A 23136-nucleotide genomic window follows, 5' to 3' on the forward strand; every position below is an offset into this window, starting at 1 on the left:
CAATTTTCTTTGATTTATCTAAAGTCAGCTTACTTGGAGTGGGGGAGGGAGAGACCTGAAGGTTCCAGCATCTAAATTCGTCTCTGGGTCAGGATGACTCAGGGGGAACCTGATAAGGGGCCTAGGCAGGGGCTTGGGCCAGGCAGGAGGTGGGAAATTTCCACTGAGATCTATTTGCTTCCCATGCCTAGGGGTCCCATTCAGCCTGCTGCAGGCAGAAGGAAGAGCTTTCAGAGGGTTCTTTCCTATTTGGACTGCTCAGAGACAGATCTGGGGGTAATTGTCCCAACAAAGACAGTACATTCTATATATTCAACTATACATTCAACTAAGCAACCGTTTTTAAGCACCTGCTATATGCAGTTACCGCATACATGGAATTTGAAGAAGTGTGAAGTCTGGTCACACCCTCACTAGAAATTTGATCCAGTGGTCAGCAGATGGTATAAACACGAAAAAGTTTAGGAAAAAGTATGTATATATATAAGATCAACCTTTTGGAGAATAGGTACTAGAGAATAGTTTTCCACGCTTTTAAGTAGATTAGAGACAATATTCTTGTCTATTACACACCAAGACCCCCACTCTTTCCCTGTTGGGTCCAACACCCGGAGCCCTTTGAAATTGAGTTTGAGGTTGATTGGCCAAAGCTGGTGGGATTCTCCATGCTTGTTACTACACAAACTAGACAGAAGCACAGAGTGGACTGGATTCAACCTGTTTTCATTTATCACTATTATCTGAATGTTTATGAACCCCCAAAATTCATATTTTAAAATTCTAAATCCTAAAGTGATAAATTAGGAGGTGGGACCTTCAGGTGTCATGATTAAGTTTCATAAGGGCAGAGTCCTAATAAACAAGGGAGCTGTTTTCTCCTTCACCCCATGGTGTGAGGACACAGTAAGAAGGCATCATCTATGAACAAAAAAGCAGCCCTCACCAGACACTAAATCTGCTGATGCCTTGATCTTAGACTTTCTGGCTTCCAGAAATAAATTTCTGTTATTTATATGACGACTAGATTATATTTTGTTATAACTGTGAGAACAAGCTAAGACACCTCCTCTGGGCTCTCCTCAGCCCTTTATTGTGGGGCAGAGCACCAAGCACTTTGATCAGGACCCAGAACTAGGCTGAAATGGTGAAAATCTGAACAAGCCAGAAGGTTGGCAATTTGCTCAATTCAGCGTGCAAGGTAAAGAGACCAAAAGCCCTTCTCCTAAGACAGGGGTACAGCTGGAACCAGCAGTGATGTCACATAACCACTGAGATCACAGAAGCTTTCCTCCACGCCCCTTCCTGTCTCCTGGTTGCCACAGTCTCCCTAGCCCATTGACTCCCACATATCTGCACACACTTGCTTAAAAGGGTAGGAAGGGTCAGTGTACCATCCAGGCACTTTCAGGTACCCAAAAGTGGTGGGAAAGGGGAATGTTCGGTGTGGAGTATCCCAAGTGCTGAGAAGGATAGACTCCTGCTGTTGCTGTAGCAGATGGAATGGAGAGGGGATGAAAAGAGAGGAGAAGGAAAGAGGGGAATTATTCCTGTGTCTGGTGTATATTAACCCCCATCCTCATTTTTCTTAAGTCCTCCCTTCCCCTCTTCCCTTACCCCCAAGGTTCCCCCTACTGCCCTCCCCCACCTTCAGCTGCTCATGGCATCAGAAGCAGAGAAAACATTCCAGCGATTTGCTGTCTTCGGAGAATCATCAAGCAGTGGCACTGAAATGAACAACAAAAATTTCTCTAAACTGTGCAAAGACTGTGGCATCATGGATGGCAAGGCAGTCACCTCCACTGATGTGGACATCATGTTCAGTAAAGTGAAGTAAGAAGACAAAGGTGGGGGTTGGGGCATAGCCAGAGCAAGGCAGTTGGCCATGAGGTGTTGGTGTGGACCAGCATTGGTACTGGGCTTACCAAGCAGCCTGTGAGGTTGGGGAGGGGACCTGCCCAGGCTGTTCTCTGCCCTCAAGACATTTAGTGATAGATGGGACAAAAGAGGCCAAGTCTGAGTAAGGGAAAGGTAATGAGTTCATATTCAAAGTCCCTGGATTTCTGTCTGACTCACCAGGGCCAAGAATGCCCGAACCATCACATTTTCAGAGTTTCAAGAGGCAATGAAGGAGCTGGGCCAGAAGCGGTTCAAGGGGAAGAACCCAGATGAAGCCCTGCAGGCTGTTTTTAAACTCATGGAAGGCAAGGACCCTGCCACCACTGGAGTTACTGTGAGTGATGTTCTTCATCCCTAGCCCTTTATTCTACTTCCCTAAATCCCTACTGCTGCAGTCTCCCCTCCCATTCATTAATGTCCTGAATCCAGTGCAACTATAGGAAACAGAGCATTAAGTCTGTGGTGCACTGTTGGTACTGGCATAGACTTTACAGACCATGTAATCATTCCAGAGGTGACCCAGAGAAGGGAAATAACTTGTCCAAGGTACATGGCAATTGGGGGTTGAAGCTGAGCCACACCCCTAGCTGCAATATAGCTATTTTAATAGTAGAATTTAGAATCATTCCCAAGTCTCCAGGATCTGAGCCAGGCATCTAGGGCTTTGGGGGGACATTAACATAGAGGGTTTGGAACTTGATCCTCAGTCCTCCTCCTATTCTTATTTAAGATTTAATCTGAGATCCCTTGCCAGGTTTGGTGGAATATGCCTGTAATCCCAGTCACTAGGGAGATTCAGGCAAGATTACAAATTCAAGGCCAGCCTCAGGAATTTAGCAAGACCTTCAGAAATTTAAAGAGACCCTATCTCAAAAAATAAAAAGGACTGGGGGATATAGTTCAGTTGTAAAGTGCTCCTGGGTTCAATCCCTAGTACCAAAAAAAAAAAAAGAGAGAGAGAGAGAGAAAGAGAGACCTCTTACCTGTCACCCACCATTTTACTTAATTGTACCCTCTATATGAAAAGCTATTTCTACTCTGTCCATTGGGTCAGAGGCTGAAGTTCTTTGGCAGCAGTCTGGTCAGAAAAACTCCACTGGAAACAGAAGCATCCACCCCCCCCCTCCTCACAGACCACACGCACTCTTACACCAGATTCCTCCTGCCTCAGGAGTAGATGGCTCTTGCCAGAGGTCCTGCCCACAGCTGCTTCTGGGCCATGAGGAAGCAGTACTGTGTCAGAGGCATAGCAAGAGCTGTGCACTCTTGTTCTGAGGATCTAAAGCCATCTTTGGGGAAGGGCTGTGACAGTGCAGGGGAAGGAAGAGGGCTCAAACCCCTCCTCTGGCTTGCAGAAGGCAACAACAGTAGGTGGAGTAGATCGTCTGACAGACACCAGCAAGTACACCGGTACCCACAAGGAGCGCTTTGATGAAAGTGGCAAGGGCAAGGGGATTGCAGGACGGGAAGAAGTGACTGACAACACTGGCTATGTGAGTGGCTACAAGGGTGCTGGCACCTATGATAAGAAGAAGTAGAGAAGAGCCTCATCTTAGCCTGCCCTGACCCTTCATCTTTAATACCAGGGAGCTTGAGAAGCAATAAACATCTGTGTGTGCAGCAGCAAATAAGCTCAGTCTAATGAGGGTGAGGGACTAATTGTTGCACTGGTGGAGAGGGGGAATAGAGAGAGCCCAAGGAGTCAGGGTATAGCCATATGTCCTTTTACCCTGTCTAGTTTCATGACTATCAGCTGTAAGTTAGCACTCCTCTCAATTTCTAACAACAGGATGAGGAATATACTTGGAGATAAAAGATGAGCAAGATGTGGAAGCATAAGTATTTATGTGTTCACATATCACTAGTATCCATCCCTTCTATCTCCCAAGGGGAATAGCATTTTCTTATTTGACATGTGACCTAGCTGACAATTATAGGAGCCCCCCCCCCTTTTTTTTTTGGTACCGGGGATTGAACTCAGAGGTGCTTAACCACTGAGCCTAGCCTCATCCCCAGCCCTTTTTATATTTTATATTTTAGAGACAGGGTCTCGCTGCTTAGGGCCTTGCTATGTTGCTGAGGCTGGCTTTGAACTCAGGATCCTCCTGCCTCAGCCTATTAAGCCCCTGTGCCAGCTAATTATTTGATCCTTTCTTATCCCTCTAACCTTCCACATATAATGCAATCCAGGTTTTGTTGGGAGAGAAATAGAAACCAGGTAAGGCAGCCTGACTCCTATTACAAATTTGTTCTAGAGCTGAGGGAAAGGAGAATCCATTTTCAACACCCAGGTTAGAAGTGAGTTTTACCCACCCCAACTCCATCATGGTACCCCTGGAACGGAAGACTTCTGTGTGTATTAGGGGCTGGGAGGTTCTAGGGATCAAACCCAGGACCTTGCACATACTGAGCAAATATACTCTGCTACTGAACTACATCTTTTGATTTCTATGGGTAGCTGGGCAAGATGGCCAGAGATGGGTGGTCACTAGGTCTTGGAGAGCAAGAAAAAAAGAATTAAATCAGGACTGATTCAGATGCGTTTTTTAACTTTTTATTTTGAAATGATTACAGATCCACAAGAAGTTGCAAAAATTGGTATAATGAGGTCTTACGTACCCTACACCCAGTTTTCCCCAATGATTCTATCTTAACTCAGAATATGGTTTTAAAACTTTACATGGCCAGAACCAGGCCCACCTCATCCACTTCATGCTTTATTAGCAGCAGACCCTGGAGTTTGGACAATGTTGGGAGCTACTGAAAATAAAGGAATGGATGAGAGAAGATAACTTGAAATCCCAGTGGCCCTAGATGAGAAGGAAGGCAGGTTGACAGCAGTGGGAGTGCTGGGAGAGATAGCTCTGGACTCATGAGGAGGAGAAAGGAAAGGGCAGGTTATATAAAGGGAAATATCAGTGATTTCCAAGAGGTGCAGAACAGAGACTGAGGAGGATTGTAGGGAAATGAGGCTAAAGTGAGTCTAAAGGTCTCAGGGAGGTTCCTGTAGCTAGAGATACCCACCAGGTAGGTTTGGAAGGGAAGAAATTGTCAATTTTAAGTTCTCTTGTAGAGGCCAAGGATACCTATCGGTTGGCCTTCATACTTGCTGGAGCAGAGCAGGTAGAGCTTTCGGTTGGTTTCAGTGCTTGAATAGCGGCAGCTGGTGGGTGGCTGTCTCTTGTTCACTCTGCAGATTGTGATGGGGAAGGGCTTCGTGGTGAGTGTGCAGTATTCATTGTAGTTCTCACAGAAGCTCTCACTATTCTTGCAGGACTTCCAGATGGTTTTCCAGGGGGTGTGCAACACGTAATGTGTCTTAGGGCAATACCATTGTTCCTTTCTGCCCCGCACGTAGGACATAAAACCATTACAGTAGCCCTTGAAATCATCCGGGAATTTCACCTTGGGATAGTCCATGTTTAAGGTGCGGAAATTCTGGACAGCAATCTCCAGCTGGACAGCCATGACCAGAGTGGGCCCTAGAACAAGCTGGAGGAAGAGAAGCTGGGCCACAGCTGGTGCCATTCCTCCTGCTGGCAGAGTTAAGGTGGTTGGAAGTAGGGTGGGCCTACAGTGTCTGTATGCCCCTTCCCAGAGCCTCCAGTATTACTCAACCTTCCCCATATGCCTTCCCTGCTCTTTTAAAGGTGGCCGTTCAGCCCAAGTCCTCATGACCCAGAGAGGGGAGGCATTTGCCCAAGTCCACCCAGGTAATCTGCCATCTCCACCATCCCTCCCTTGGTCCACCACCAGGTCTCAGTCTCACCCAGTCTGTGAGCTGCAACACTTGTAGAATGAGCTTCAGCCAGCTTGTGAGAAATGCTCCCAGTGGTCCCTGGCCCAACACCCTTTGCTAAAAAATGCAGAGCACTAAGAGGAACAAACTGGGCTGATGAGTCTAACAGTTCTGGAGGAAGAACAGGAACTGAAGACAGCTGGGCGGGGCAGGGATGCTTCTTGCCTGAGGCCAAGAACAAGCTAGAGGTAAGATGAGGCTAATAAAAAGTCTCTAGGTAAAGACCAACCTGGAAAGAATGAGTGGGCCCTGAATTTGGGGACCCCCTGTGCTGAGAGGGTTGGATGGGTGGGAGGAAAGAAACATTGCTCTCTGATCGTCTCTTCATTGGTGTCCTCAGAACACTTAGTTCCAGCCTCCTTGCCAGAAGTTTCAAAGTTCCTGGGCTTGCTTTGATGTTTGCTCGGGCTCATCAGCCCTGCTCTCTCAGCAAGGTGAAAAGGAAAGCACCATCATGTTTCTGAGAAATAAAGTGCTTCTTATTCCTGACCCTCAGAGAACGGAGGGTCCAGCACTCCCTGGTCCCGCTCACAGGAGCCCCCAAGGCCATGTGCACAGGCACCTCCCACCAAAATGCCAGGCTGAGAATCAAGGACTACCTCAAGGACTCCCCACAGTCCCTGTCATCAACCAATGCCCCTAATGTGTGATTCAGGCCCCATCAGAGCACTCCTGGAAATCTATGCACGATGACTCTAAAACCCAAAACTTGACAGATTGTTTCTAACAGTATAACCTGGACTTAAAAGGTTGTGGACCCACTGAGCCTGGTCTGATCAGATTCTCACTCTCGGTTGATCTTTGGGAGGTTTGTTGTGCTGGAGAAAGGGCCAGGTTTCCTATTTCTCTTTTTACCAAATATCTGCCCCTTCATCAAAAAGCAAGCTTCCCGGAGCCTGCCAGTCCTCGACCTTGATTTCCACAGGCCCCTCAGCCTTGTGTCTATGCAGGGTGTTGTCAACATTCTGAGATTTCTCTTAGAAATGAAAGTGAAAATCTTTTCACTTTCACCAGCAGGAGAGGGAGTCAGAAGGCTGAACACTGAGTACTCTGAGGCCCACTCTGCAGCCTAGGGGGGGGACAAAGGGAGACCAAAGAAAGAAGTTGCTGTTCTCTCTATGGCCCCTTATCCACGGCTTCCCAGACTTACCCTTCCTATTGCACAAACTCGAGTCCAAAATAAGTTCATCCTTCTCACAACTCACTTCTGTGTTTACCTCAGTTTCCCCAGTTACCTGTGCAAGAAACCTGAGAGTGATCCCAGGCTTATCTGTCTCCCTAACCCACCTACTGGGGGGTCAGGACTGTGTGATGGCTAAGATCAAGGCTTTTGAGTAAAACAGACCAGGAACTGAATTCTGGCTCTGCAGATTACAGACTGTGAGCCACCAATCCAAGCTTACTCAACCACCATGCACTTCCAGGTCTTGAGGATACCATGTTATACCTCATGGCAGCATTCATATTCATTAAAATGTATATCAAGAGCTTTCAGGTCAGTGTCTGACACCTGGTGAATACTCATAGTGTGAGCGCGAATCCATCAGTTATGCAGCCCTCACAATCTTAACCTCCCCCCATATTTGCCCCCCTCCCCCATTCCTATTTTTTCCTCTGTTCAGGCTCTCTCCTCTCCTGGATACCACACAAAAGAGGCTCAATTCAAATGTATTTTTCATACAACTGTCAGAGTAAAAATGTAGTCTCCTCTTTTGTCTGACACACTGCAACGGCTCCCTCCTACCTCCCAGGCCTTGCTTGTGCTTCTCAACCCCAAATGTTGCCCCTGCTCCCCGTCTTTGAGAGCTAGGTCATACCAACACTCAGCCCTGAGGTCTCATTTCAGAAGTCTCTGCTTGGTTATGAAGGAAATGCCCTGATTCTTCTTAATTTATTTTGGCAGTACTGTGGATTGAACCCAAGGCTAGTTAAATGCTCTACCACTGAACTACATCCCCAGCCAGAAGTCTGTGCTTGGAAGACCTCCCCTATTGTGCACATCCAAGAAAGTGAGGATAAAGCCCACCAAAACAGGTGGCTCATCTGGATCCTTCAGGCCACTCAAGACTACACTGAATGGGAGCCAATGAACTGTGGTTCCTGAGCCTGGCTTTGAAGAAGCCGACCAGAAAGGCTGTGATCTCAACCTTGAATCATGCTACCTCTTCCCTAGTCCCTCATGGCTGCAACTTCCCTGAGAAGAGACAGGGCTTTTTATGCCTCTTGGACTTCTCTCCCTTCATTCCCTACCCACCATTACCACTCTTACTCCTCCCCACACCTCCGCTCACCTGTGCACGCAGGACTGCAGAACTGCAGAACTGAGCAGCATGTTCAGTTCAGGACTTCATGGTTGATGACCAACCCACAGAGTTTGTTTCCTCTGCTGGGAGGTGGGATACCTTTTTCACCTCAGAAGGCTGCAAGAATAAAATCAGCAAACATGAAAGGGCTTTTAAATCATTAAACAATACATAAATGGAAAACCAGAATACAGGTCTCCAAAGTTTACACACGAAGTCACTTTCCACATTTGCAAAGTCTTGTTTATTCCCTAAACAAGCACTCCCACCATCCCCAACCCCTGATCTGCTCACAAAGAACCCCTTCCAAGTCCTATCTTAGAACTCATCTCCATGAAGTTTTTGATAATTACTTTGAGACAATTTTTTTTAAATAATCAAATGCCTGAAAGCACTTTGACAAATATTGTGGACTTATCTATAATTCAGTGGGAAAGGCATACATAAAAACACATGTTACAAAAGCATGTGCTCAGGGCCAGAGGAGTCCTGGCTGGAGACAGAACAATGGACCTTCCGATTCCCAACTGTGGTTTCTGGTGTTCTGGTCTCTAAAATTCTATCCTAAGCTGGATGCCATGATGCATGCCTGTAATTTCATGAGAACTAAGAGGTTGAGGCAGGAGGATCACAGGTTTGAGGTCAGCCTCAGAAATATAGCAAGATCCTCATCTGAGTTTAGTGAGACCCTGTCTCAAAATTAAAGTCCCGAGAATATAGCTCAATGGTCAAGTGCCCCTGGGTTCAATCCCCAGTATAATAAATTAACTTCTATCCTGGAAGTATGAATCCACACTATTACTTCACCCATTCTGACATCCTTCTCATGGTTTTATGTTCCCTAAGCCTGGGATTTTTGGGATTGTTACTCCATTACACTGGATTTTACATATAAAGAATTATCCTATTGTGTATAAATGCCACATTTTTTTTATCCATTCATCCATTGAAGGGCATCTAGGTTGGTTCCACAGTCTAGCTATTGTGAATTGTGCTGCTATGAACATCGATGTAGCAGTGTCCCTGTAGCATGCTCTTTTTAGGTCTTTAGGGAATAGACCGAGAAGGGGAATAGCTGGGTCAAATGGTGGCTCCATTCCCAGCTTTCCAAGAAATCTCCATACTGCTTTCCAAATTGGCTGCACCAATTTGCAGTCCCACCAGCAATGTACAAGTGTACCCTTTTCCCCACATCCTCGCCAGCACTTGTTGTTGTTTGACTTCATAATGGCTGCCAATCTAACTGGAGTGAGATGGTATCTTAGGGTGGTTTTGATTTGCATTTCTCTGACTGCTAGAGATGGTGAGCATTTTTTCATGTACTTGTTGATTGATTGTATGTCCTCCTCTGAGAAGTGTCTGTTCAGGTCCTTGGCCCATGTGGCATTTATACACAATGGAGTATTACTCTGCATTAAAAAATGACAAAATCATAGAATTTACAGGGAAATGGATGGCATTAGAGCAGATTATGCTAAGTGAAGCTAGCCAATCCCTAAAAAACAAATGCCAAATGTCTTCTTTGATATAAGGAGAGTAACTAAGAACAGAGTAGGGTCGAAGAGCATGAGAAGAAGATTAACATTAAACAGGGATGAGAGGTGGGAGGGAAAGGGAGAGAGAAGGGAAAATGCATGGAAATGGAAGGAGACCCTCAGAGTTATACAAAAGTACATACAAGAGGAAGTGAGGGGAAGGGGAAAAATAATATAAGGGGGACAAACGAATGTCAGTAGAGGGAGCAGAGAGAGAAGAGGGGAGGGGAGGGGAGGGGAGGGGAGGGGAGGGGAGGGGGGATAGTAGAGGATAGGAAAGGCAGCAGAATACAACAGACACTAGTATGGCAATATGTAAATCAATGGATGTGTAACTGACGTGATTCTGCAATCTGTATATGGGGTAAAAATGGGAGCTCATAACCCACTTGAATCAAATTGTGAAATATGATATATAAAGAACTATATAATGTTTTGAACAGCCAACAATAAAAAATTTAAAAAAAAAAAAAAGAATTATCCTAAAGATGAAGAAACTAAGTTCTAGATAGTAGAACTTAGATATATGACTGTTCAAGATCACATTCTAATTCACTGATTCCCAACCAGGGCAATTTGGTAGTCTGGAGATACTTTTGTTTGTCCTAACTGGGAGTTGCTACTGGAATGAGGCCAGGGATATTGCTAAACACCCCACATTGCACAGGAAAGCTCCCACAACAAAGAATTGTCCAGACCAATATGTAAATGATGCTGAGATTGAGAAGTTCTTATCTAGTTAATGGCATAACCAAATTTCCTAACAAGAGCAGACTTAATTGTACCTTGTATATTTAAAAGAGTTGATTAAGCCAGACACAGTGGTACATTCCTATAATCCCAGCAACTCAGAAGACTAAGGCAGAGGAGAATCTCAAGTTTGTTGTTGTTGCTATTTGTGGTGCTGGGGATCGAACCTGGGGCCTTGTGTAAGTGAGGCAAGCACTCCACCAACTGAACTATATCCCCAACCCAGAAGAATCTTAAGTTTGAAACCAGTCTTGGCAACTTAGCAAGACAACTGTCTCAAAATAAAAAATAAAAAGGACTGGGGGTGTAGCTCAGTGGTAGAGCCCCCCTTGGTTCAATCCTCAGCAATAAAAAAATAAAAAAATTTTAAAAATTGGTAAACATCTGGAATTTACAATTACTTTTATTAAACCCATTTTGATTGTAACAGTGCTAATTCTTCTATCAGCAAAAGTACTGATGGTCAGCCAGGTGCTGTGGTACACAACTATAATACCAGTGGCTTGAGAGGCTGTGCTGGCAGATCTCAAATTCAAAGCCAACCTCAGCAACTTAGTAAGGCCCTAAGCATTTCAGTGAGACTCTGTCTCTGCATAAACCATAAAAAAGGGCTGGGGATGTGGCTCAGTGGTTAAGTGCACCTGGGTTCAATCCCCAGTGACACACACACACACACACACACACAAAAAGTACTGACAGTTCACCCTGGAAATGATATAACCTTGAGTTATTTTTACGGTAAAGATGACCCTCTGATGTAGTCATCTACACCCTCTTCTCCCCTCTTCAATGGTAAACCTTTGTAGAACAACAGGCTAGGGGTGTTTCCCTGTGATTGAGGAGATCCCTGAGATTTCACCCTGACTAGGCTCACCATGATTTCAATGGCATTACTTTTCACCCTGTCCAACTCAAGTTGCTCAAAGTCCTTGAACCCAAAAGGTTGCTTCATCCATCTCAACCTTTTTGTTCAATTCCAGAGGCTGAAATTCAGGAACTGCATTATCAGTTCACCAATCTATGCACCAACTCTGGGGCCTGGTGGTGATCCCACCCAGGACTGGTATCATTCTGGAAAAGTAGATGTCTTCTAACCTAGAAGTTGAATCAGTTAGGGTCACTTTCAGGCAGGGTATTCCAGTACATCCTGTGGAAGAGCAAAAGAGGTATAACAGGTGGTTCTAGTCTTTTGGGAATCAACGATCTAAGTTGGAGGAAAACAATAAATACATATGAAGAAATAACCAAAGATTCAAAGCAGAAAATAATACTTCTTGAAGACAATAAGAGCTATAGGGATGTAGAGATAAGAAAGATCTCCCTGAATTGGGGAAGGTCAGAAAAAGTTTTACTGGGGAGGAGGGTGATCATCCTGGGGCCTTGGGACAGGTCTCACAAGGTAGTTAGGAGTTAAGTGGAGATAAAGAAGATATGAAAAGCATGTTTAAAGCCAGCTGTGGTGGAACATGCCAGCAATCCCAGAAACTCCAGAGGCTGAGGCGGAAAGATTGCAGGTTTAAGGCCAACTTGGGCAACTTAGCAAAACCCTGTCTCAAACTTTAAAAACTGAACCCAGAGTCCCTGCGTGGATGTGGGGGGTGGAGGGAGAATGAGAATGAGAGAGACAGGAGGGAGGAGGAAGGTGGTGCAAGGAGGAGGTAGAGAGAAGGAGGGAGGGAGAGAGAAATTGTATTTGAGAAAAGAGAGAAAACCAGTCTGATTTTCTCACACTAAGTGTGTGAGAAATTATTTATTTATTTATTTATTTATTATATTATTTATTTAATTATTTATTTAATTTTTATTTATTTAATTTTCTCACTAAGTGTGAGAAAAGTCAGAGAAAAAGTAAGACAGGTTTTCCAGATCATGGCAGGCCTGAGTTTCAGATTAAGGAATTTATACTTTATTCTGTACATAAATGAGGAGTGGGGGGCTGGCGGGAGCTCATGAGACTGAGCCAACTGGTGAAGTGTCTCACTCCCAGACCAGGTCCCTCTCTCCTTCCCCCTGGCTTGTCTAAAGGCCTAGGTCTGGGAGCCAAGGATTGCAATCTTCTGTCAGTGCTGCCTTCTCAAACCCACAGCTGTTCCAGGAAAGGTCATGGGAATTCAAAGACCCGAACAGAGTCCCGCATCTGACCCCAACTTGCTGTATGTTTCACTTTCCCCAAATATGAAAATGATCCCATTACCCTTATTTATCCAAGCATCAACAAAATTAGGATAACAGAACTTGGATCTGCTCCTGTGTGGAGGGAAACTCCCTCATGGGCTTTCTATTGGTATCCAGAGGCTGTGTGGAACTCCGGAAGAGAGAGAGAGGCCTGGCTCTGAAGGGTGGGCACCCGTCCAGGCCCAGCCCTCTCTCCCCTCCTCCTGGCTCCTTCCCCGGGCAGGCCAGAGGAAACAGCAGCTGTTGTCCTGTGGGGGACACAGGCAGAGGTCCACCTGGCACTGTTAGGATTTTCACAACACCCATCCCAACTTACATATACAGGAGCCTAGGGGCAGGTTAGGCCAACAGCAGTGACCGTGATAATAGAGGGAGAAGGAAGCTGGAATAGAGGTTGCTCTCATGAAGGACTTTCTTCCCATCATCTTCTCTCCCACCATTTTTTCTTCTGTTCTAAGTGTCTCTTCTCCCTCTGCAAGTCCCTGACCAGTGCTGGTCTTATATCTGTTCCTTAATCTTTTCCTTTCTCCCATGGATACAGTGAAGGTAAAATAGCAAAATTATTCCACCAAGTGCAAAGTGAAGCAGATCTTGCAAGCTGGGTAGTTTAAGTAAACAAACAAAAACCCTCTTTCTGACCAAATAACTGAGGCAAAGCAAAGATTTCAGCCCGAATTGTACAGATAGTAGGTTCAACTCTTCTATTTCGATTTTCATGTGCAAACTTAAACCTTTACTCCCGTTTCCCTTTGACCTGAGACAGTGGGACCTTGTTTACTTCATCTGCACACAGCACTAAAGCAGCCTTCTGGAGAGACCAGCATAATGGAGTTGAAGAGCAAGCTAGGATAATTATAATGACAGGAAAACACAAGAGCAGAGGGCAGTTCAAATCGTGGTTTGGAAACATCTCACTTTAGGAGAATGGGAAGTGGAAAGCAGACTGGGCTAGGAATTCAAATTAGCTTGAAGTCTTCTACCCCCTCCTCCCACCCCAGCCTCCACTTCAAGGGCTGGACTGGCCAGAGCTAATATGCATTTGGCCCAAAGTCTGCTTTAAAACATGGATTTTATCCCCAAGCATGTGTGTTTCCACAGCAGCAGGGGCATAATACTCTACCCAGAAGTTCAGCCTGCAAAGATTCAAGCACCTTTACAAAGAAGCTAAGGCCTAGCTGAGGGCAAATCCACAGAGCCCAAGGCCTGTGTAAACTTGTTCTTGATTCTCTTTTGCCACCTAGTGGCATTTCACCTCTCCAACACTATTTTTTCTTCCAGAGATCCTTCGTCCTCACCCAAGCAACCTCTCTACTGTTATAATCTTCACAGCAGCCACGTGATGCTTTAAACAGGCCCTCCCTGCCACTGCTTACAGCCCTGCGGGGCTCCACATTGTACTCGGAGTGGAAGTCCCAGGCCTTCCAATGTTCTCTAAGGCTTCCTACAGTCCGCCTCTGGCACCTCTTTGAACCCCTCATTCACTTTCTCTGGCCACACTAGTCACTTTGCCATTCCTCCAGCCCTCCCCCCACCCGGGGGGAACACTTGTGTGCTTTAACACTGGTATTGGACTCCTCTCTCCCTCCCTCCCTCCCTCTGTCTCTCTCTGGAACAGTTTTCCTCCAGCAGAGAGTGACTGACTCTTCATCTTCAAGTCTCTGCCCCAGAGTCACCTACTTCAATGACCCTTCTCAAAAATCACTACCCACCAACCCCTATCCTGTTCTATATTTTTTTCTTAGCAATTATCACTTTGAGCAAAGTGTAGTTATTTATTTACTTATTTTGGTACTGGAGATTGAACCCAGGGGCACTTTAAACACAGTGCTATATCCCCAGCCTCCCCTTTTTAAAAAATATCTTTAGTTTTAGATGGACATAATACCTTGATTTATTTTTTATTTTAATGTGGCACTGAGGATCGAACCCAGTGCCTGACAAGTACGAAGCACGTGTTCCACCACTGAGTTACAACCCCAGCACCCCCAGCCTGTTTATATTTTTATTTATTTAATTTTTAAAAAATATTTTTAAGTTGTTGATGGACCTTTATTTTGTTTATTTGTATGTGGGGCTGAGAATCGAACCCAGTGCCTCACACACGCGAGGCAAGCATGTTACCACTGAGCCACAACTCCAGCCCCTATATTTTTATTTTTTAATTTAGAGAAAGGGTCTCATTAAGTTGCTTAGGGTCTCCCTAAGTTGCTGAGGCTGGTTTGAACCTGTGATCCTCCTTCCTTGGCCTTCCCAGCCACTGGAATTACAGATGTATGCCACCATGCCTGGCTTTATTTATTTATTTATTTATTTATTTATTTATTTATGGTACTGGGGATTGAACTCAGGGGCATTGGACCACTGAGTCACATCCCCAGTCATATTTTTATTATTTAGAGACAGGGTCTCACTGAGCACTTCACCATTGCTGAGGCTGGCTTTGAACCTGCAATCCTCCTATCTCACCACCCTAGTCGCTGGGATTACAAGTGTGGGCCACCACGCCCAGCCTATATTTATTTTTTTAATGTCTTTCCTCAATGAAATGTAAGCTCCAGAAATTCAGGGACTTTGATCTTTTTTTGTTCACAGAAGTATCCCAAGTACCTTGCCACATAGAAGTAAATATCAGTAAATATCTGTTGACAATACAAATAAATTGAAAATACAAAAGCTGAACCTGAAAATACTCTTTTTTTTTTTTTTTGTACCAGGGACTGAACCCAGGGGTACTTAGCCACTGTCATTGAGCCACATCCCAAACCCTTTTATAATTTTTTATTTTGAGACAGGGTCTCACTGGTGATTTTGAGTCTTCTGAGCCACTGGGATTACAGGCGTGTCTCACCACACCTGGCTGAGATTACCTCCTATTTACAGGTGAACTCTGAAAACAAAAATACTATTCATCTTGGTTTCCCAGGCCTTCCCCTCCACAGATGATGATGCTTCTCTAACTGACTGTTTTCTGAAGTGTCATACTGTCATGGGAGTCCCTGGAGCAGCCCCTACCCAGGCTGTAACCATCAGGAGAAATAGGAATTACTCTGTGAAGGAAGGGCTGGGGCAGGGCAGCATTTCAAATGTAATCATTTTGGTAATGATTAAGTTTTGCAACTTTCAATGAAATATGGAGGGAAAGAGAAAGAATGAGAGGTGTTGGGCACCTTCTCCCATAAAGTCAGGTGCCCTTGGTCAGCACCTGGAATTGCAGAGGCCCAGAGAAATGAATCACCTGAGCACAGCTGAGTTCCAGGGGTGGTGCTGAGCATTGTGACTGGGATGAGTCATCCACTTCCCTTGTCTCCTCCAGCATCTCCAAAAGATAAGCCGTACACCTGCCTGACATGAAACCATACAACCTGACCTTCTAAGCTATTCTACCTGTTCCTCGGGTCAGAGCAAAAACAATCCTTAACACCACTGATTGACTCTTCCCCGAATCATGAACCAGTGGTGTATGTAGGAAGAGATGACAGCTCTCCCTGAAATTCATTTGGGTTGACACCTTGATCAGGTGCTTTATTAAACAGTCATTAAAACCATGTGGCCAGGGTCCAATTACTGTATACTCTTTGAATTTATGGATTCAAGCTTCCTCATTGCTGAACACGTTTAGGCAGGTTCAGCAGCTCTATAGGCATCCACTTATTTAGGATATGTAAGTGGAGAGGCATGAACCTGATTCATTTCCTGATCTCACCCCAGGGAAGCTCTCCAGTTCACCCCCAAGCAGAAGCAGCATAGCTCAGATCGACTCTTAAGGAGTTAGCAGTGAGCAGAGGCTCTCAGAGGTCTGACAGCCCAGCAGAGTTGGATACAGCCTCAGCCCCCTGAACCGGAGTCACCACACAAGGACTCAGTAGGGAGGTGAGGCCTGCAGCAAGATACTGTGACATGAAAGGATGGAGAAGGAAGGATGGTTCTGACCAGATGAAGAACGAGCAGATGGACAAAGGAGGGACTCAGGTTAGGGGAGATGAGGATACATGGGGGTGAGGGAGGTAGAGTGAGGGACAGTGATGTTAAAGATGGAGGTATGAGATAGAAAAACAATGGGGACATGAGGATTTGGAGTTGGAGATATGGAGGGGATGAAACACAGTCACAGAAACATGAGGACACAGGGAGGATGAGGCCTGAAGAAGAGAAGGCAGAACAAAGAAAGAGAGGCAATGGGGACAGAAGGCTGGAAGGTAGGGAGACAAGGGGAATGAGGCCATAGATTTAGGGGATGGGGTCACAGTAGCTGTGGGCACACAGAGGGAGAAAAGGAGATGAGACAGTGAGGAAAGGAGACACAGTATGGTAAGCAGGGCCTGGGGGTGCACACCTGTAATTCAGTGGCTTGGGAGCCTGAGGCAGAAAGAATCACAAGTTCAAAGCCAGCCTCAGCAATTAAGTGAAGCCTTAAGCAACTTAGTGAGACTCTGTCTCAAAAATTAAAAGGACTGGGGATGTGGTTCAGTGGTTAGGGATCCCTGGGTTCAATCTCTGGTACCAAAAAAAGAAATAAAGAAAAAGAGAGACATGGTATGGTAGAGAGATTAGCTAGAATAAGCAGATAAAGGAAGGCCAGTATTCTCAACTGCATACTTCTGAATACCTCTGCTGTCTGTTCCTAGCAAACCCAGCCTTCCATCCTGACAGGTCCTCTCCGGAGAGATGACACCAGCCAGACCAGGATTCTACCCCCTGCTGCTACTCCTGCTGCTGGGACTGTGGGTACCTGAGGCCCCAGTCAGTGCCAAACCCAAGAACATGACCTCATCTCAGTGGTTTGAAACTCAGCACGTGCAGCCCAAGCCTCAAGCATGCAACTCAGCCATGGGTCACGTCAACAAGTTCACAAAACACTGCAAAAACCTCAACACCTTCCTGCATGAATCCTTCTCCAATGTGGCCACCGCCTGCCAGACCACCAACATAACCTGCAAGAACAACCATAAAAACTGCCACCAGAGCCCAGTACCTGTGCCCCTCACCATGTGTACACTCACCTCAGGGAAGTATCCGAACTGTAGGTACAAAGAGAAGCGTCTGAATGCACCTTACATAGTAGCCTGTGAACCTCCCCAGAAAGGGGACTCTGAGAAATTTCAGTTGGTTCCGGTGCACTTGGATGAAGTCCTTCAGGTTTCCAGACTTTCTGACTCTTTGGTTGGGTCTTAATTCCTTCTCTAGGCCTCTGCACCGATCCTCCTTGGCTCCTTCTCCACCTAGAGTGTTGTCTTCCTTTCATCTCTGAGGGCTCTTCCTGGTTCAGGCTCTTTGGAGAAGCTGACAGGGAGCTGAGGCTGATACATTGGTGGGCTGAGCTCCGAGAAGATGGTCTTTCATCTTTTTATTGCTGTTTTCTCAGAAACTTATCCCCAAGAGAGGGGCTGAGCAAACTCAGGTTCATAAGTTCCCTGGTCTATACCTTTAAACATCTCTCCCTCATCCCATCTTGTCATGACAGCATGATAAGAGAGGAAATAAATGGACAAGGGGTGAGTAGAATTTATAGACAGCTCTGTTTCCATTCCTAAAACAGAAGTCTTCCCAGCTCTGATGTGGAGGTCACCTGTATGGGGAGAGGGGGTCGGAAGGAAAGAGGAAGACAAAGAAATGCCACATGATATTTATATAACACGTCACACTTTTCACAATATATCCACAGGAATCCTGACAGGGATTGCTTGCCTCCTTTATGGATGAGGAAATTGAGATTTCAGAAGGCTTAATCAATTAAAGAGCTTGTCTGATTGGTTAGAAGCAGCACCTGGAATTGAAAATTGATGTCCTGAATCTCAACACAGTGCTACTAAACCGACTGGGTACAAAAGCAGACCAATATAGGTACAAGAGGAGAAGTAGGTTAGAGTTCACCCATGCCGAAAGGAGTACTGAGAGTCCTACAGAGCCAGTTACCCCGTGTTGGCTGCAATCAAGGTCATTACCTCTCCAGCCAAGAGATCTTTTTATAAGGTGCCCAGGGATCTTGATTCATTCTCCCTCTCTAACTGCCCCTCCCCCTTCTCTAGCCCACTGCTATTCTGACCTGGGCTCTGGGCCTGGTTTCTGGGTAGATCCCTTTGGCCTGAAGGCACAGGGTAAGGAGAGTGTCCCAGCTTCATCCCTCTGTTCTGGGATCACATTTCCCTTGACCTTAAGGGACTTCCGTGGCCCAGAGCCTGCTTGTCACAAACAGCCTGGTGGAGCTGCCAGAGCTTCCTTCCTCGTGATAATGATCTCCCTGCCTCAGTGCTTCCCTGGCTCTCCGGGCTGGCAGCCTGCCCAAGACTGAGGGGCTGAGATGTGGAAATGCCGCCTCCTTGTCCCCCTTGGCTGCAGCCACCATTGCTGCTTCTAGTGAACAGAGCTACAGAAGCTCTGGCTTTATATTGGCTCAGTCCTAAAAGCCCCTTCTGCATTGCCTGCATCCCTGACCATTACCAGCCCCTTCTCTCTTCCTTCATCACTGTCCCAAACAAACTGCACTGTGTCCCCTGCCCACCGTGTTTCAGACCCAATCACACTGCTAGACCTTCCCAGCCCTGTAGAGGGTTCTACTCATCCCTCCCCAGCCCTGCTCCACACACTCCTAACCAGAACCCGAAAAACTTTGGGTCCTGAAAGAAGTGGGTGTAAATCCTTTCCCAGTTGTTCCTGGCTATGTGACCTTGAGCAAATTACTGAACATTTCTGCAGGTCTGTCCACAAAGCAAAGTGGGAAAAGTTCTATCTACCAAACAGGATTGCAGGAAGATTTAGAAGTGATATTTAAGAAGCTCTTAAATGGGTAATGGCAACGAGTCATAGTGGTGATAGTAGCAATATCCACCTTTGACAAATAGCAGACCAGGGCAAATACCCCATGCAAGTCTCCCAAGGACTTTATTCTACTAAAGTGAAGCCCATGCATGGGTTAGAGGATGAGCCCTGAAGCAGGGTCCTGCTAGAGACCAGGGAGAAGGTAGAAGGAGGATGATCAAAAGAAAGGATAGGCTGGGCGAGGTGGTGTACACCAATAATCCCAGTGGCTGGGAAGGCTGAGACAGGAGGATAGCAAGTTCAAAGCCAGCCTCAGCAACTTGGCAAGACCCTAACCAACTCAGTGAGACCCTGTCTCTAAATAAAAATATTAAAAAGGGCTGGGGATGTGCTCACTGGTTAAGTGCCCCTGGGTTCAAGCCCTAGTACCAAAAAGAGAGAAAGAGGCTGGAATAATTACAGCCTTGGGGAACAGAACACTGAACAATTCAGACAGAATGTGAGGCCAGTAAGTTGAGGAGTTAGCCTTCACAGGCTGGAAAGTAGAGGAGCACTAACTGCACATTGTGGCCAAATGCCACACAACTGAGTGTGAAAGTCTCTATTTCCTGGAAACAGAGCATTGCCATCCTAGAATGGGCTTCTGGAATACTCACATAAATCTGAAGTTTCATCCTAAATCCTTATTTTGTAGTCTTGTAGTCACCATACTATACATTTATCATTCTAAATAGATAATTTGCAACTAAAATGCATAAAAAGACAAGATATTTGTGGGCACCTGAGTTTTTTTCTCTTCGTTTTATTCTTTTTTCACATCTCTTTTTATATTCTTTACTGATGCTTGTTCTTATGGATATTATAGTTTTGTATATTGACATCCTCCTTACAAAATTTTGAACTTGCTAAAATTATGCTTTCAGTGCACCCTAACAGAATGAAAAGACATTCAATTGGGGCTGGGGATGTGGCTCAACCAGCGCGCTCGCCTGGCATGCGCCGGTCGCTGGGTTCAATCCTCAGCACCACATAAAAATAAAATAAAGATGTTGTGTCCACCAAAAACTAAATAATAAATATTAAAAAATTCTCTCTCTCTCTCTCTCTAAAAAAAAAAGACATTCAATTGGACTTCTTTCTTGACTCACTATCTAAATACTATTAAACACTTTAAAAGAATTCTAAATGGGGCTGTAGTATACCTCAGTTGTAGAGCACTTACCTAGCATGCACAAGGTTCTGGGTTTGATCTCCAGGAACACACATGGGTGCACACAGTGTGCACTCATGCAAAAAACAAAAGTTCTAAGGTAATCTGTGGTGACAGAGGCTGGAATAATTACAGCCTTGGGGAAGTACTAACTGGGAAGTGGTATGGGGGTGTCTTCTGAGAAGCTGGAGATTACAGTGTGAAAACTCATTGAACTGTACACTTAAGATCTATGTGCTTTAGTTTATGGAAGTGAATTAAAATCCTCCAAAATACATAGCTATTAAGGATTCTTAAGGGTGATTTATTTACATGATAAATGCTAATACACCACTGTATTCTAAAAAGGTTATCAATGGGGTGCTCACACCTGTAATCCTAGAGACTCAGGTGTCTGAGGCAAGAAGATCAAAAGTTCAAGGCCAGCCTCAGCAACTTAGCAAGTTCCCAAGCAACTTAGCAATACTCTGTATCAAAATAAAACATAAAAAGGGCTGTGGATATGACTCTGTTGTTAAGCTCCCCTGGGTTCAATCCCAGGGACTAAAAATATAAAATAAAATATTATCATATAATTAAATCATAGATAGAATTACAACATAATTTCTATTATTCTTCCATGTGCTCTTCATTAAATTAAATAGCACTTGTATCATTTATTAAATTGTTATAAATACTTTGGGCTCAAGAAATACATAAAGTTCTTCCTCAGGTTATATAGCTAACATACTTTCCCCTATTATTTGTATTACCTGTGAACTAATTTTGTCTTTTTTGATTATGTGAAAAATTTTAAGAATTATTTTATATATAATATTATTATAGGCTTTTACAGCCATTAATTATTAAAATAATTTTTCTTTTCTTTTTTTTAATATTAGTTTTTTAGTTGTACACAATACCTTTATTTTGTTTATTTGTTTTTATGTGGTGCTGAGGATCCAACCCAGGGCCTCGCATGTGCTAGGTGAGCGCTCTACCGTGGAGCCACAACCCCTGCCAAAATAATTTTTCTTATAATAATAAATATGTATTTATACTTCCAGTTGATGACAGATTTTCAAAACTTTTAAAAGTTCATAAGGGGAATTTCACTCCAATATCTCACCAATAGTTGAAAGTGACACTTTGATGTTAACAGTGAATCCAAATGTCCTGCCTTGTTCTCAAAACTGCTGTTTTAGCTCATTGTATTTCACAGTTACCCATTCCCTCAAATGATCTTGATCAAAGTCAAGTTTAGCGATGCCAGGTATAATGTTGAAACAGGCATTTGGCTAGTGAAGTTCAAGATAAAAATAATTTGGGCCGAAAACCCAGGTTGGCTGAACCTCGATGCATTCTTACTTGAAAGTTAAAGAATGGAGGGGAAAGTTAAAGAAATGAAAAAGTAGACTGATGAGTTATGAAAGATTTCTGTTTCAGGGGTGGGATCCTGGAGGTGGGTGGAAGACAGGGGATCCAGGGGACTGAGACCCACCCTTGACTAGATAATTTTAAAGAAAATTGTTTCAATCTGGATCCAAGGAGCATAAATGAAGTCCAGTAAAGAACATAACCCTAGAAGTAGAGCAGAAGTGAGCTGGCTTTCCTAGGAAAGCAACTAACTATCTGAGACAGATTAGGTAGGAGACTTCTACAGCTCCTTAATTCCCAGAAGTCTCCACATACTGCAGTAAAAGAGCCATTGATACTATGAAGAGAACTAACAGGATGAATGTAAAGAGAAGGCTTCTGACTGAAAGGACAGGGTGTCGAAAGAGGAAATGCCCTTGAAATTGGGACTCTTCTCTTCACATTGATTTTTTTTTGGCCCTTTTTATGTTGTCAGTGGCTCCAGGAGAGAACACTTGAGCTATGGTAGCAAAAAGCGCACCAGTAGCAACACCCGGGGGTTTCTCTTTGGGAGAACTTTGACCCATTTCACCACATTTCTTCTGAGCTCCTGGATGACTGGGTTTCAAAGTGCTCAAAGACTTCAGATTCTCATTTTAAAGTCCTCCTCCTTCCCCCATTCCACCATCAAGAAGCAAAAAGAGGGCTGGGCTTGTGGCTCAGTGGTAAAGCCCTTGCCTAGCATATGTGAGGCACTGGGTTCCATCCTCAGCACCACATGAAAATAAATAAATAAAGGTATCATATGCATCTACAACTAAATATATTTTTAATTAAAAAAAAAGAGGCAGAAAGAAGGGCAATTACAACTTTTGCCTAGGTGTTTACCTCTGGGAGACTCCAAAGCCAGTAGCTTGTAGCATCCATGAAACCACAGAAGCATGAGAAAGCCCACATGGCTAGAAAGCCCACAGTTTACAAAGGAGAGGTAACAAAAGATATCACCATAATTAAAAAATATATACACTATGACAGAAATGCCTCTTAACTTAGGGAGGTGGGAGTTTCCTCATCCATAGATACCACCTTTCTAAGAGTATTATATGGATTAAATGCAATAAGGCATATGAAGCACTTAGTGGCTGGCTTGTAGGGAAAGTTGGAGAAGCATTAGCACTTTTTAATAATGTATTTATTACCATGGTGTCAAATGTGGAGAGGTCAAACCTGTGATGAGAGGAGTAGGCCCAACTTCTAGGCAGAACAAAGGATTGAAACAAAGTAAGCCAAATACCTCTTCATCGTCCACTTGCCCGAAAATCTCCTATTCAAAAAAAAAAAAAAGTAAGTTTCAAGATCAGATACAAAAAGACAATA

The 23136-nt window shown here is 44.6% G+C and overlaps 3 protein-coding genes across 9 annotated transcripts in view; 2 read left to right on the plus strand and 1 right to left on the minus strand.

The window, feature by feature from the left end:
* Window positions 1–1657: 1657 nt before the first annotated feature.
* Window positions 1658–3434, plus strand: Tppp2 (tubulin polymerization promoting protein family member 2). Its single transcript, XM_046441131.1, has 3 exons — window positions 1658–1830; window positions 2077–2230; window positions 3252–3434. Exons 1-3 carry the CDS (start codon window positions 1658–1660, stop codon window positions 3432–3434), a joined length of 510 nt encoding a protein of 169 aa, XP_046297087.1.
* Window positions 3435–4389: 955 nt separating this feature from the next.
* The window catches only part of Rnase13 (ribonuclease A family member 13 (inactive)), a 42873-nt gene continuing 24126 nt past the window's right edge, over window positions 4390–23136 (minus strand). For 2 of the 6 annotated variants that reach the window (XM_058577751.1, XM_058577750.1), the window contains exons 2-5: window positions 23054–23083; window positions 17459–18024; window positions 7987–8115; window positions 4390–5860 (exon numbers count right to left, since the gene is read on the minus strand). In XM_058577751.1, the coding sequence (XP_058433734.1) occupies window positions 4954–5424 (471 nt within the window). In that variant the 5' untranslated portion in view covers window positions 5425–5860; window positions 7987–8115; window positions 17459–18024; window positions 23054–23083 and the 3' untranslated portion in view covers window positions 4390–4953. Of the gene's footprint in view, window positions 5861–7986; window positions 8116–17458; window positions 18025–22958; window positions 23084–23136 lie in introns of all 6 variants that reach the window. The other 4 variants (XM_058577749.1, XM_046441041.2, XM_058577752.1 and 1 more) reach the window with 3 other exon arrangements.
* On the plus strand, window positions 16180–20437 carry LOC124090449 (ribonuclease 7-like). Of its 2 annotated transcripts, none has more exons than XM_058577747.1 (2): window positions 16180–16427; window positions 17084–20437. In XM_058577747.1, exon 2 carries the CDS (start codon window positions 17124–17126, stop codon window positions 17628–17630), a length of 507 nt encoding a protein of 168 aa, XP_058433730.1. In that variant the 5' UTR covers window positions 16180–16427; window positions 17084–17123; the 3' UTR covers window positions 17631–20437. The 2 variants fall into 2 exon arrangements, with proteins under 2 accessions (XP_058433730.1, XP_058433731.1); XM_058577748.1 differs by having other exon boundaries at window positions 16180–16328.

Source organism: Marmota monax, unplaced genomic scaffold (genome assembly GCF_021218885.2).
Source record: "Marmota monax isolate L192 unplaced genomic scaffold, Marmota_monax_Labrador192_F-V1.1 WCK01_AAM20220418_F8-fsc00017, whole genome shotgun sequence".
NCBI lineage: Eukaryota > Metazoa > Chordata > Mammalia > Rodentia > Sciuridae > Marmota > Marmota monax.